Source organism: Anomaloglossus baeobatrachus, chromosome 4, assembly GCF_048569485.1.
Source record: "Anomaloglossus baeobatrachus isolate aAnoBae1 chromosome 4, aAnoBae1.hap1, whole genome shotgun sequence".
NCBI lineage: Eukaryota > Metazoa > Chordata > Amphibia > Anura > Aromobatidae > Anomaloglossus > Anomaloglossus baeobatrachus.
In genome coordinates, this window is record NC_134356.1 from 368,009,411 (window position 1) to 368,023,693 (window position 14,283).

At 48.1% G+C, this 14,283-nt stretch overlaps 2 protein-coding genes across 2 annotated transcripts in view; one reads left to right on the forward strand and one right to left on the reverse strand.

Annotated features, from left to right (window-relative positions):
* Positions 1–11,390, reverse strand: part of DUS4L (dihydrouridine synthase 4 like) — a 43,394-nt gene extending 32,004 nt beyond the window's left edge. The window contains exon 1 of the mRNA XM_075343477.1: positions 11,378–11,390. Within this exon, the coding sequence (XP_075199592.1) occupies positions 11,378–11,390 (13 nt within the window). The remainder of the gene's footprint in view (positions 1–11,377) is intronic.
* Positions 11,391–11,423: 33 nt separating this feature from the next.
* Positions 11,424–14,283, forward strand: part of COG5 (component of oligomeric golgi complex 5) — a 664,814-nt gene continuing 661,954 nt past the window's right edge. The window contains exon 1 of the mRNA XM_075343478.1: positions 11,424–11,569. Coding sequence (XP_075199593.1) covers positions 11,424–11,569 — 146 coding nt within the window. The remainder of the gene's footprint in view (positions 11,570–14,283) is intronic.

Here is a 14,283-nt window from a genome sequence, read left to right on the forward strand (position 1 = left end):
TAACTGTCCTAGCATCTGTCAGCTTTGGACAAAAATCTGTCGTTGGAAATACTCCCACCACAAAAGTGGTATTCCTGGGCAGGTCCCACGCAAGGTCATAAAATCTGAAGATCTAGAGAGACACTCCACCATGTGCCCCAGCCCGACCCGATTTGAAGAGCACCAGCACAAGAACAATTCCCTCCCCATCGCAGGCGGGAAGGCCAGATTATCAAAGATAGGGCAATCTGGACCATTCCTCGCAATTAAGTCTCCTCTCCTGGGCAACCTGTCCTAGAACAGAAGGAAGGATTAAAGCGGGGTTTACACGCTGCGACATCGCTAGCATCGGCTAGCGATGTCGAGCGCGATAGCACCCGCCCCCGTTGTACGGCCGATATGTGGTGATCGCTGCCGCAGCGAACATTAACGCTACGGCAGCGTCACACGCACATACCTGCTCTGCGACGTCGCTCTGTCCGGTGAACCCCCTTCTTTCTAAGGGGGCGGGTCGTGCGGCGTCACAGTGACGTCACACGGCAGGCGTCCAATAGAAGCGGAGGGGCGGAGATGAGCGGGACGTAAACATCCCGCCCACCTCCTTCCTTCCACATTGCCGATGGAGGCAGGTAAGGAGATGTTTGTCGCTCCTGCGGTGTCACACGTTGCGATGTGTGCTGCCGCAGGAACAACAAACAATATCGCTAAAAAGCAGAAAACGATTTTTTATTTCAGAATGACCTCTCCGCGACAAACGATTTTTGCCCTCTTTTGCGATCGTTTCAGATCGCTCTAAGGTTTTACACACTGCGATATCGTTAATGACGTCGGATGTGCGTCACAAACAACGTGACCCCGACGATAAATCATTAATGATATCGTAGCATATAAAGCCCGCTTAAGTATGAGGCTGGAAATCTGTATAAGAGGGACAGAGAGGCAGGAAAGGACAGGGTAAAGGGGAAAGAGGGTACGGGGAAACCAACCGCTCAACTAACGCCCATTGTTTAGAGGATTCATTAAAACACCAGTGCACGAACCTGGACAGCAGAACTGCTAAATAATATCTTTCCAGGTTAGGCCTAGACATGATGTCAAATCTAATCCTGGGCCTCCGGGAGTCCTAGACAAAATTATAAAAGGCCTTCTGGAGTGCTTTAAAATATTGTTTTGGGACATTTATCGGGGCAGTCTGAAAAAGTAAAGGAAATGCGGCAGGATGTTCATTTTTATGGAGTTTATTCTTCCAAACCAAGACAGTTGGGCCCGATCGTAGGTCTTTAAGTCTAAGAGTGCATTGGTGTAGAGTCAAGTACCGTATTTTTCGGACTATAAGACGCACCGGACTATAAGACGCACCCTGGTTTTAGAGGAGGAAAATGGGAAAATAAAACTTTAAGCAAAAAATGTGGTCATGACACACTGATATGAGGTGAGGATCTGCTGCTGACACTGTTATGGGGGTAATGTCCCCAAATTCTCTACTAAGGTACCCCATCCTGGTAATGATCCTCATGCCTTGTATATGATCCTGCTATAAACCCCCATCCTGCTCATAGACCCCCATCCTGCTCATAGACCCCCATCCTGCTCATATTCCCCCCATCCTGCTCATATTCCCCCCATCCTGCTCATATTCCCCCATCCTGCTCATATTCCCCCATCCTGCTCATATACCCGCATCCTGCTCGTATACCCGCATCCTGCTCGTATACCCGCATCCTGCTCATATACCCGCATCCTGCTCATATACCCGCATCCTGCTCATATACCCGCATCCTGCTCATATACCCGCATCCTGCTCATATACCAGCATCCTGCTCATATACCAGCATCCTGCTCATATACCAGCATCCTGCTCATATACCAGCATCCTGCTCATATACCAGCATCCTGCTCATATACTCCCATCCTGTTCATATACCCCATCCTGTTCATATACCCCGATCCTATTGATATACCCCCATCCTATTGGTATACCCCCATCCATCCTGCTCATATTCTCCCATCCATCCTGCTCATATACTCTCATCCTGTTCATATACCCCCATCCTGCTCATATACCCCCATCCTGCTCATATACTCCCATCCTGCTCATATACTCCCATCCTGCTCATATACTCCCATCCTGCTCATATACTCCCATCCTGCTCATATACTCCCATCCTGCTCATATACTCCCATCCTGCTCATATACTCCCATCCTGCTCATATACTCCCATCCTGTTCATATACCCCCATCCTGCTCATATTACCCCATCCATCCTGCTCATATACCCCCATCCTGTTCATATACCCCCATCCTGCTCATATACTCCCATCCTGTTCATATACCCCCATCCTGCTCATATACCCCCATCCTGTTCATATACCCCCATCCTGCCTGCTCATATACTCCCATCCTGCTATATGCCCCCATCATGGTCATATACCATCCTGGTATATGGCCTGTATCCTATAGCACAGAGAAAAAAATAAACGTTTATACTCACCTTTTCCTCACTCCCTCCAGCACCGATCATCTTCCTCTCTGCGCCGCTGACCTGCGTGTGTGGAGCCGTTCCCCTGCTGCATCGCGATGTCTTCCTGTTTGTGCCAATCAGCTGATCAGCACAGATCAGCTGACCGGCACAGACAGGAAGACATCGCGTGCAGCAGGGGGAAGGCTCCACACACGGGGACGGGTGAGTACACTGATTCACTGCACCCCGCGCTGATGATGACGCGCGGGGAGCATTGAATACAGCCGCACACTCCAGGCTGTAATTGCCAGGGGTGATCATGCGGCCGGCTCTTTGCTATGCGCGCGTCCCCGCTCGTCCCCGCTCGTCCTCCCGCCCACCTGTCAGCGCCGGCTTCTGCACTGAGAAATGGGCGGGAGGATAGGCGTGCATATGTAATGAGCGGGCCCACGTGGTCACGAGCAGGCGCTGCTACAGCCTGCTCGTGCCCCCGATGACCCGCAGCACCCTCATTCCCGCCCGCAGCCCTATAGTCAGACCATAAGACGCACCCCCAACTTTCCCCCAACATTTGGGGGAAAAAAGTGCGTCTTATGGTCCGAAAAATACAGTAAATAAGAGAGAAGGTGTCAGCCAGATTAGTGGGCACCCAAACCCCCAAGTACTTGATAGCCCTTGACTGTCACTTAAATGGGAAGGAGCTTTGGAGGGAGGCAACCAAAGTTTAGGGTTAAGAAACATTAAGTGCCTCCGACTTAGAAAATTAACTCTAAAGTTGGTCACACCTCCAAACCTCTCGAATTAATTTATTTGGGCCGGGAAAGTGACAGTTGGGTTAGATAGGTATAACAGAAGATCATCTGCATAGAGGGCCAATTTAACACGCTTCCCATTTATACTTGGTCCTGTAATGTCGAGTGATTTACGGATGGTTACTTCAAGATGTTCCTTCACTATAACATGTAATAGGAGGGAAAGAGGACATCCCTGCTGTGTTCCATTAGCTATTGAAAAAGAGGGGGACAAGGTATTATTAAAGGAGTTGTCCGACATTAGCTTACCAAAAAATTTTGAGTTTATCTGTGCTGTATTTACTGTAATAAATCCCAAGCACTCAGATACAAAGATAATGCAAAAGTTTTTTTATTTGTGGATTATAAGCAAAAAGAAAAAAATGCCACTACCAATAGAGCAAAGCCAAGCCAACGTTTCGGACTGTGTTAGGCCTTTGTCAAGGTCTTGCGTTTTGTAAGAGACCGGTGAATACGGATGAATGAAACGTCCGAGGATTGTACCATGGGTAGGGTGTTTTTGCTTTTCAGGCGTGGTTCGCCAGAGTCAGGAAAAAGCAAGAGGCTAGTGAGGAGGTAGAGGAGGTGCCTTATGGGCACATGGAATGGGGACAGAGGAGCAGGCAGGAGGCGCACGCAGAGGGAGGATCTCAGCGCCATTTTTGTGGAGCTTTAAGCCATGCTTTTTGCTCCACTTTACACCTGTCAACCGCCAGGATGTGAGTCTGGGCCGCCTCCCCTCCCCCCGTTACCGATGACACCCCCTCCCTCCGCTCTCCCCCACCCCGCTACTGCTGCCGCCCCCCCCCCCCCCGCCGTTACCGTCTGTAATGAAGCCCCCTCCACTCTCCCCAGCCCCCGTTCTGCCCTCCGCCGCCGGTGGGTGGGGGGGGTGTGTGTGTGTCGTCTCCAAAAACACCCCCCCCCCCCCGCTCAACTCTTCCGCCTGCCACCTGTCGGCCTGTGTGTGTACCGGTGATACTGTCTGCAGGGTTGTGTATCTAATCCTATCCTGTGTGATACTGTATGCTGAACCATGTATCTAATCCTATCCTGTGTGATACTGTCTGCTGAGCTGTGTATCTAATCCTCTCCTGTGTGATACTGTCTGCTGAGCTGTGTATCTAATCCTCTCCTGTGTGATACTGTCAGCTGAGCTGTGTATCTAATCCTCTCTTGTGTGATACTGTTTTCAGGGCTGTGTATCTAATCCTCTCCTGTGTGATACTGTCTGCTGAGCCGTGTATCTAATCCTCTCCTGTGTGATACTGTCTGCTTAGCTGTGTATCTAATCCTCTCGTGTGATACTGTCTGCTGAGCTGTGTATCTAATCCTATCCTGTGTGATACTGTCTGCTGGGCCGTGTATCTAATCCTCTCCTGTGTGATACTGTGTGCTGTGCTGCAGAACTACAAGGCTCAGCTTCCTCCATCAAGGACTGTATGCAGGAGTCCTCCACCCCCCCCCAAAAAAATGACGTGGGCTTCGCCATATTTTTGTATGCTAGCCAGGTACAGCAGGCAGGTACGGGCTGCCATGTACAACTAGGCAGCTGGGGATTGGAATCAGAGTGCCCAAGCTTTCTAGGCACCACCGCTGCGAATTGCAGTCCGCAGCCGCTCCAGAAAATGGCGCTTTCATAGAAGCGCCATCTTCTGGCGCTGTATCCAACTCTTCCAGCCGCCCTGATGCTGGATGGCTCGCTGGGTAATAATGGGGTTAGGGCTAGCTGTATATTATCAGCTGACCCTATGCCCGAAATTCATGGTGCCACGCCAATATTAGACATGGCCACCATGAATTTCTAGTAAAGATAAAAAGAAAAACACAACACACAGAAAAAGATTTTTATTAGAAATAAAACACAACACAATTAGTGACTCCATCTTTATTGAAATAAAGCGCCCCCCTCCGCAGTAATCCTGGGTCAAGGGTCCCACGCTGTCCAATCGGGATCCAATATCATCTGATCGGTTTGCTGGAAGGCAAAGTGATCAGTTGATGTGTCAGGTTCAAGGGCCTGAATCACATGACGCAGCAGCTGATTGTATAAACGGCTTTTATACAATCAGATGATACATCAGTGCAAAAAACAAACAAAAAAAAAACCTACACACGTCCATGCTGACTCTCTCTGATCACTGCAGGAGCTGCCGGTGATCAGCTGATGAAGTCTCCTGATGGCATCAGCAGATGGCCGGCCGGGCGTTAAAAAGCCGGCGTTACCGCAAGACTTACGATCAGCTGATGCGTCAGGTGACCGCATCAGGTGATCCACCGCCAGGTCCTGCAGCAATCGGACGTGCCTGGGAGCCAGCACACAGCCGGAGCGGCAGTACCGGGAGAGGAGCTGGGAGCAGGCATGGCACTGAGAGTCTGCAGACAGGTGAGTGTCTTTTTTTTTTTTTTTTTTCTATTGTTCACTTTTGATTTCGCAGCTGCTTCATCTGTGTATATATATATATATATATATATAATATGTGTAACAGTCAGTGTATATATATATATATATATGTGTGGGCTCAGAACAGTCAGTGTATATAGCGTATGTGTAACAGTCAGTGTATATATGTGGAATAGTACGTGTGTGTGTATATACTTACTAATGGAGCTGTACAATGCATATTCAGTCACCTATAAAATGGCGACACATTACTATGAAATACGCCACCTCCCCTTTTGGATGCAGTGTAACACCCAAAAGGGGAGGAGAATATGCATGTCATCTAGTGACTGCCCAAATTTGCAGCTATCTTAATTCTACTAAGGATTACTATAGCTTTTTGATGTGTACACAGGAAGATGCTCCCCCTACTGGTAATAAGTATTTTTTATATACAAGTTTTATTTTACATATTGAGAAGTTGAATTACATTAAGAAAATTGTTGTTACACAATTATAATAATATTGTTTGCTGATTTGGCCTACAAAAAAAAAATAAAAAAAATTAGACGATACAGTCCCTTTAACTGCTGCTAAGCACGTGAGATCCTTGAGGAGGGTGGGATTGAGGATCTAAGTCCACTCTCGCGGGACTGATTCAGGGATCTGTAATGTCAGAAGGTCTGGGGCATGGTCTGAACATATTGCAGTCTCTATGGCAGCAATCGGATCGAGAGAGAGCAAGGCGGTGGCTGACCAGAAACATGTCTATTCTGCTATAGGAGTTGTGCACTCCCGAATAATATGTATAGTCCCAAACTTTAGGGTGGAGAAGTCTCCATACGTCCACCAGATGAAATTGCAAGAGTTTAAATTTTAATGAGGACAATTGAGAGGACGGTAAATGGGACCTACCCGAGGAAGTATCAGCAACTCAATCCCACACGAAATTCATGTCTCCGCCCAGAATAACGGTTCCTTCGGTGAAGCTATGAAGAAGGCTAAGATACTTTATGCAGATCCGAACCTGGTTTTGGTTAGGGAGATAAAAATTTGCGATTGTGAATACTTTGTCGGACAAGGAAAGCTTAAGAAATAAGCGCCCATTCACATCCAATGGATGATTGAGAACAGTGACTGGAAGGGATTTGTGGAGAGCAATGCTCACTCCCCTCGATCTTGACTCGGCATTGGGACTATGGTACCAATTAGTATAATATTTCTTTTTGAGTAGGGGAATGTGATCTGCCTTAAAATGGGTTTCATGGAGTAACAATATTTGTACCAGTTTCTTATACATTTGATATAGGATTTGAGATCTTTTTTCTGGGGTTTTGAATCCACTGACATTGAAGGAAGACAGAGTAACAGCCGCCATACCTAGTCAGGGAGGGGACAAGGGGATCAGGAAGAGGAGAGAGAAGGGACGACGATAAGGTAGATATTAGGAGAGAGAGAAAGCAAGAAAAAAAAAAAAAGCAACTCAAGGGATATAGTAAGGTGGCACTTCCTAACAAGAGCCTCTCTAGAAACTACCCTGACTTCTACTTCAGGGTCGGGAAGAACAAGACGGAAAAATCTGTATAACCGTGTTACAAGAACACACCCTAAAGGGGGGTTGACTAAACAAGTGCATCGGCGGGCATCCAGCATCAGTCCGCCCATAGTAAATCTTGTGAAGGCTTCCGTGCACCCGGGAATAAAGGAGGAGGAAGCGGGAGGGATAAAGAAAGGTGGGGGCAGGCAGGGAAAAGTGGGAGAAATAAAAAAAGGGGCTGGTAAGGGGAAGAAGAGGGGGGAATAGAAAGGCTATATGTAGAAGGAGAGTGTAACGCCTGCCTGGATCCACAGACTCATACGAGCTATAATGGACAGGCTAGAGAGAAGCCACTCACCAAGCATGACCCCTAGAACCCCTATACAGGGATTTGGAATTACACAGGGCCCTGGAGATCACTACCTGTGGAGGGCTGCAGTTCGGAGAGTAGTCGTCAGGCAGGGTCAAACCAGGAATTGCAGAAGGAGGAACAGAATCAGCAGGCAAGGACGTAATCAGCAAACTAAGCAGAGGTCAAAATCCGGATCGGGCAGCGAGGTACATAAACGACAGGCAGAAGGGTAGTCAAAACACAAGCAAGGTCAGCGCACAGGAATCAAAATACAAACAGCACAGGAACCAGGAATACAAACTATCGCTGGCAGTGGTCACATGACAGGAGGGGGAATAAGAAGGGTGTGGGTCTTCCCAAAAGCTGCAGGTGAATGATGGCAACTTCAGCTGGAAGACACGCGCCACCTACAGTCAGCCAGTGGTACTGCAGGTTCCAGGGAAACTCAGCCTTGTGGATGAGCGGAACCTGTGCTCAGCAGAACCACGGGCACAGACTCCTCTCCCATCACCAGCAGTATCCATGGTAGGAACACGGCGTCGGCTGGCAATCGGAGCAGAAGTCACAGGAGCGGACTCCGGTGGGGACATGACAGAGAGTCAGCGGGGGAGGGGGTCAGGATGGTAACATCAATTAACAAATAGAGACCATGGTACAGACAACAAAGTATTCTACCCCCCCCTTCTCGCGCAGCCCACCATGTCACCGTCTCCTTGGGCTACGGGCGATGGGAGGCGGGGGACCCCTTCATAGAAAATAAAAAAAAATCAATATAGGTCTAAAACAGCTTAAAACATAGGCTTATTATCAGCATGTCATTGCTTTCGGCTCCATAAGAAAGCGACCCATCTCGTCATCATAGGGCCACAGGATGAAACAGGACCTTCTATCCACCAGAAAGTTCCGATCAGGATCTTGATGCCAATTGATCTCTTCCAGCCCTGAGGTAGTGGTCAAATTTTTCAATAACATATAACACTGGCATAAGCGAATTCAGCATTGTAAATTCAATTCAAAAACATTACATTGTCCTGTTTGATCATCACAAGTTCCATACCAGTTTTTAAAATCAATAACCGTAACATGGCAAGATAAAGCAAAGGAAAGCAGCGACCCCTAAACACATCATACTTATCATTCCCCCCGTTTAACCCTTGTGAACATGGTAATGACATAGAATAAAGAAGTCCCACTCAAAATTGGTTATTTCCTCCTCGCCCACCTTGGTTCCTTTTAATCACCTTTCGGCCTTTCCTCCCCCACCTCCAAGCCATCCAATGTATCCTTCGATTTTTTCGGTATGATACCAGACTGTGTCCTTGAAAGGTGACATAATCCTGACTATCTCATCCCGAGTACAATAGGCCAGTATGAATTTCTTCCATTTGTTAAAGTGCTGTCGTATTCTATCCGCCCTCCTTTCTGCATCCAATCCTTCTATTTCAAGAAGATGCATGAGCTGACCCAAGATCTCTTCAATCGTCGGGACCCTAGACTCCGACCATTTTTTAAGTATCGCTCTCTTGTCTGCCAGAAGTATCACATGTATAAGTCTGGGTGGGTTAGTTATCTTCCCTTTAGTATTGTTACCCCTCCTCCCAATGGTGAAAAAGAGCGAACCCAGGTGAGTCCATGGCTCTTTTAATGCACAATGTCCTGCTGACCTAAGAAGCAGCTGATAGACTTGAAAGGCTGTTATTTAATTTATGATCTTTAAGTTTACCCAGATCCTTCTGTTAGTAACAATCCTAACTTTATTATATAGTATCTAAACGTTTACACATTTATTCTTATCAAATGGATAGCAGAAGGCTCAGTATTCCTAAATTAATTTATGCTCCAGAAACCTTTTCTATGAATTGTTAAATTATATGACTTAATTTCATGTTCGATAATTGAGGCAACGATATTGACCTCCACGCTGCCTTGACAGTATACCTACATTTAACAAATTCATAAAATACATATTATACGCAATATGTATATATTTTTATGTACACACCTGTAACATTATGAAAATGACACCCTGCACGTTACATTCATCTACTTCTCAACGTAAATTTTCATCAAATTGTAAAGTTATGTAAAAAAAATACGGTACTTTGGGGGACCTAAGGACTGACCTAAGTAGAGTCTGAATTATACAACATGTCCGTTTAACCCCTTCACGACCGCGGGCAGTAAAATTACGTCCTATTTTAACGTGACTTAACGACCAGGGACGTAATTTTACTGCCTAAACTTCATTTGATTGCCGTGGCCATAGCAACGGCTTTCAAATGATGTCCCCTGCTGTTTTTTACAGCAGGGGACCTTTGCTTGACCCCAGGGGGGTGGCATGGCCACCCCCCATAGGCGATCGATGTGATTGGCTGTTCAAATCGGAACCGCCAATCACATTGATCACACTGTTTTCGGCAAAAAAAAATGCCAAAAATGGTGTGATCCCGTAAAATCCAGCTAGGACAGGGGCTGCAGCAGCTCCGATCATTGGCTGGAAGCAAGCAGACACGGTGTCCCCCCGCAGCACTGAGTGGAGCGATCGTGCTATGACATGCAATCGCTCCAATCAGCGTGCAAAGGGGGCTGTCTGACCTGGTGGTGACCGCTCTCCCAAGGCTTGTTTTAGCCTGGAGACCCCTCCTCCCCAGCCATTCTGCGCTGTGCATTCCGCTGGGAGTTGTAGTGCCACGCTGCCTGCTGCTGCTTTCGCTTTCCAACCGCCTGATCTCTGCTGCCGCCGCCCGCTTCATCTCTGCTGCCCGCCGCTGTCTTTGCAGGTGCCCGACCTCTGCTGCCCTCCCTGATCTCTACTGCCCCCTTACCCCCCCCTGATCTCTGCTGCAATCCCCCCCCGCCTCCCCACCCCTGATCTCTGCTGCCGTCGCCACCGTTCGCCGGTGCACGACCTGAGCTGCGGCGTGATCTGTGCTGCTCCCCAGTGATCTGTGCTGCTCCCCAGTGATCTGTGCTGTCCCCCGATCTCTGCTGCCCCCTCCCGATCTCTGCTGCCCCCTCCCGATCTCTCTGCTTCCGTCGCCACCTTTCCCGGTCCACGACCTTAGCTCAGCCGCCGCGTGATCTCTGTTGCCCCCCCGATGTCTGTTGCCCCCCCCCGATCTCTGTTGCCCCCCCCCCAATCTCTGTTGCCCCCCCAGATCTCTGCTTCCCCCCATCTCTGCTGCCGTCGCCACCCTTCCGCTGCCTGATCTTTGCAGCCGCCGCTGCCTGATCTGCCGTTTCCCCCCACTCTGATCGCTCTGTGCCACCCCCCCCTCGGCTTCTCCTGTCCCCCCCTCGGACTCTCCTGTCCCCCCCTGTCGTCCCCTTACCTGCTGCTGGCGCTGCTGCTGGATCCTCCTGCCTGGGTGTCTGATGTCTTCATCATCCAGACTCAACTGCGTCCTTCCTGGGTCCTAGCTGCCTTCTGTACCTTCTGCAGTCTGGTGACTGATATTCCTGCTGGTCCTGTGAGTATAATTTTTTTTTTTTTTTTATCCCTTGTTGCTTTTTTTTGTACTTCATCTGTCTGTGCGTCCTGCAGCCGCCGAGCGCAGATCCATGATGCATATCACGGATCTGCGTCCGAGCTCAGTTTAGCGCAGAATTTTTTTTTTTTCCCGTATCAGTGATTGCTTTTTGCATCTTATCCGCCGAGCGCAGATCCATGATGCATATCACGGATCTGCGTCCCAGCTCAGTTTAGCGCAGGATTTTTTTTTTTTTCTTTTACGGACGCCTTTTTAGTATGTTTCTTTTTTATGATTCCAAATTTTAAATCTAGTTATTTACACACACACACTAATAAAGTTTAGTTTGTTAGTTTTTTTTGTTTTTTTTCCACGCCCCAGCACACCCTACACAATTTCCCACTTGCGCCGCTCATCCCGACTACAACTTTTTTCAGCCCAGGAGGCATATGCCCATATTGCTTCCGAAACCGAGAGTGAGGGAGAAGACCCCACATTCTTGTACTCCTCCCACTCTGACTCCTCTTCCTCCTCCTTCAGTGAAGAAGAAGAAGTACGAAGAAGCCGCAGAAGAAGAAGTGGACATCAGCCAAGAGTGAGTGACCCCCAATCCAGCACTAGTGCTACTGTCCCCAATCCAGCACTAGTTCTACTGCCCCCCCAAACCAGCACTAGTGCTACTGCCCCCCAATCCAGCACTAGTGCTACTGCCCCCCAATCCAGCACTAGTGCTACTGCCCCCCAAACCAGCACTAGTGCTAGTGCCCCCCAGCCTAGCACTAGTGATCCCCTCTGGTCCCCCGGCCCCTGCAAACTTTGCACCACGGATTCCGGATTTCATCCCCCCAATCAGGAATCCAGTTTGAGACTGCCAACCTCAGTGAACTAGATTTTTTCAAAGTCTTTTTCACTGAGCAGTTCATAAGTCTCATGGTGGGTGCAAACCAATTTGTACGCCGAACGTTTTTTGGCTCAAAACGCTGCTTCCTCATTTTCTGACTGGTCTCCCATTGACGCAGTTGAAATGATGAAGTTCTGGGGTCTGGTTCTTCATATGGGGTTGGTGAAGAAGCCTGAAATCCGCCAATACTGGAGTGTAGATATTTTATATAACACTCCAGTATTTCGCATGGTAATGATCCGTCACCGTTTCGAGTCAATCCATAAATTTCTTCATTTCAGGGACAATTCGGAGTGTCTTCCCCGAGATGACCCGAATTTTGAAAGACTTTTCAAAATTCGTCCGGTCATCGATCACTTCAGCAACAAGTTTGCTGAAGTGTACATTCCCGAAAGGGAAATCTGCGTGGATGAAACCCTCATCCACTTCAAGGGAAGGCTGGGATTCGTCAGTACCTGCCCAACAAGAGGGCCAGGTATGGAATCAAACTCTATAAACTCTGCGAGAGTACCTCAGGGTATACTCACAGGTTTAGAGTTTATGAGGGAAAACACACCCAGATCAAACCCCCAGAATGCCCACCTTCTCTGGGGGTGAGTGGGAAAATAGTGTGGGATTTGGTGCACCCACTGCTGGATAAGGTTATCACTTGTATGTTGATAACTTTTATACAAGCATCCCACTATTCAGATCCCTCTCTGCCAGAGCTACTGCAGCGTGCGGTACTGTGCGCAGAAACCAGAGGGGTCTCCCTACGTCGCTAACTGGTCAGCTGCTCCGAAAGGGCGAGAGCAGAGCCCAGTGTAGCGACAACATGCTTGTGGTCAAGTTCAGAGACAAGAGGGACGTCTTTTTCTTGACCACAATCAATGATCCTGGCACCACCACCACCACAGTTCGGGGTTCTCTTTCACAGGCCCAGAAACCTAACTGTGCCATGGGGTACAACCGGTACATGGGGGGAGTTGATATTTCTGATCAAGTCCTCCAGCCCTACAGTGCAGCACGAAAGGCTAAGGTGTGGTACAAGAATATGGCTGTGCACCTCGTACAGATGGCACTGTACAACGCGTTCGTGCTATCACGATGTGCAGGCAACACCAACACCTTCCTTCACTTCCAGGAGGTAGTGGTCAAGGCCCTGATGTTTGGAGATCAGGAGGCAGCGGCCCCCAGTACCTCTGGAACTGAAGGTTCTCGTTTTGTACGAGGGCAACATTTCCCAGGCAAGGTCCCGCAAGCAGCCAGAAAAGGTAGGACACAGAGAAGGTGTAGAGTGTGCCACAGGAACGGGATTAGAAAGGACACAACATGGCAATGCGACACCTGCCCCGACACACCTGGACTCTGCATCCAGGACTGTTTCAGAATCTACCACACATACATGTCAACCTGACATACTCCCCACAACTCACACAACATACACACAAAAAAAAAAAAACGGCACTCACACATACCATTCTGACTTATTTCCCTCAGCTCACATAACACACACAGCCAAAAAAAAAAAATTAAAAAAAAAAAAAAGCACTCCCATGCCAACTTGACATTATCTCCAACACATGCCAACCTGACGTTCACTCCCGTAATAAAAACACATACTTTCATCTTCAAGACGCAACACTAATTTTGGGATGGGGCATTGATCCAGGGAACTAGTCTGATTGCCTTATGAGGAGTCGGGAAGGAATTTTTCCCCTAATGTGGAGTTTTTGATGCATGGGTTTTTTGCCTTCCTCTGGATCAATATGGGGGACATGGGGGTTCAAAGTGCTCAGCACATATCTACATAGGTTCCTTGGGGGTTCTAGTTTCCAAATTGGAGTCACATGTGTGGGGTTTCCACTAGTTAGGCACATCAGGGGCTCTCCAAATGCGACTTGACACCCGCAGATCAGTCCATCAAAATCTGCACTCTAAAATGTCACTTCTTCCCGTCTGAGCCCTGCCATGCGCCTAAACAGTAGTTTTCCACCACATATGGGGTATCTGCGTACTCAGGAGAAATTGCACAACAAATTTTACGGGGCAATTTTTCCTGATATACTTGGGAAAATTAAAATTTTTTAGCTCAAAGAACATTTTTGTGGAGAAAATATGATTTTTTTTATTTTCTCGGCTCAATGTTCCAATCTAATGTAAAGCACCTGGGGGATAAAGGTGCTCACTAAACATCTAGATAAATTCCATGAGGGGTCTAGTTTCCAAATTGGGGTCACATGTGGGGGGTTTCCACTGTTTAGGCACATCAGGGGCTCTCCAAATGCGATTTGACACCCGCAGATCAGTCCATCAAAATCTGCACTCCAAAATGTCACTTCTTCCCGTCTGAGCCCTGCCATGCGCCTAAACAGTAGTTTTCCACCACATATGGGGTATATGCATACTCAGGAGAAATTGCACAACAA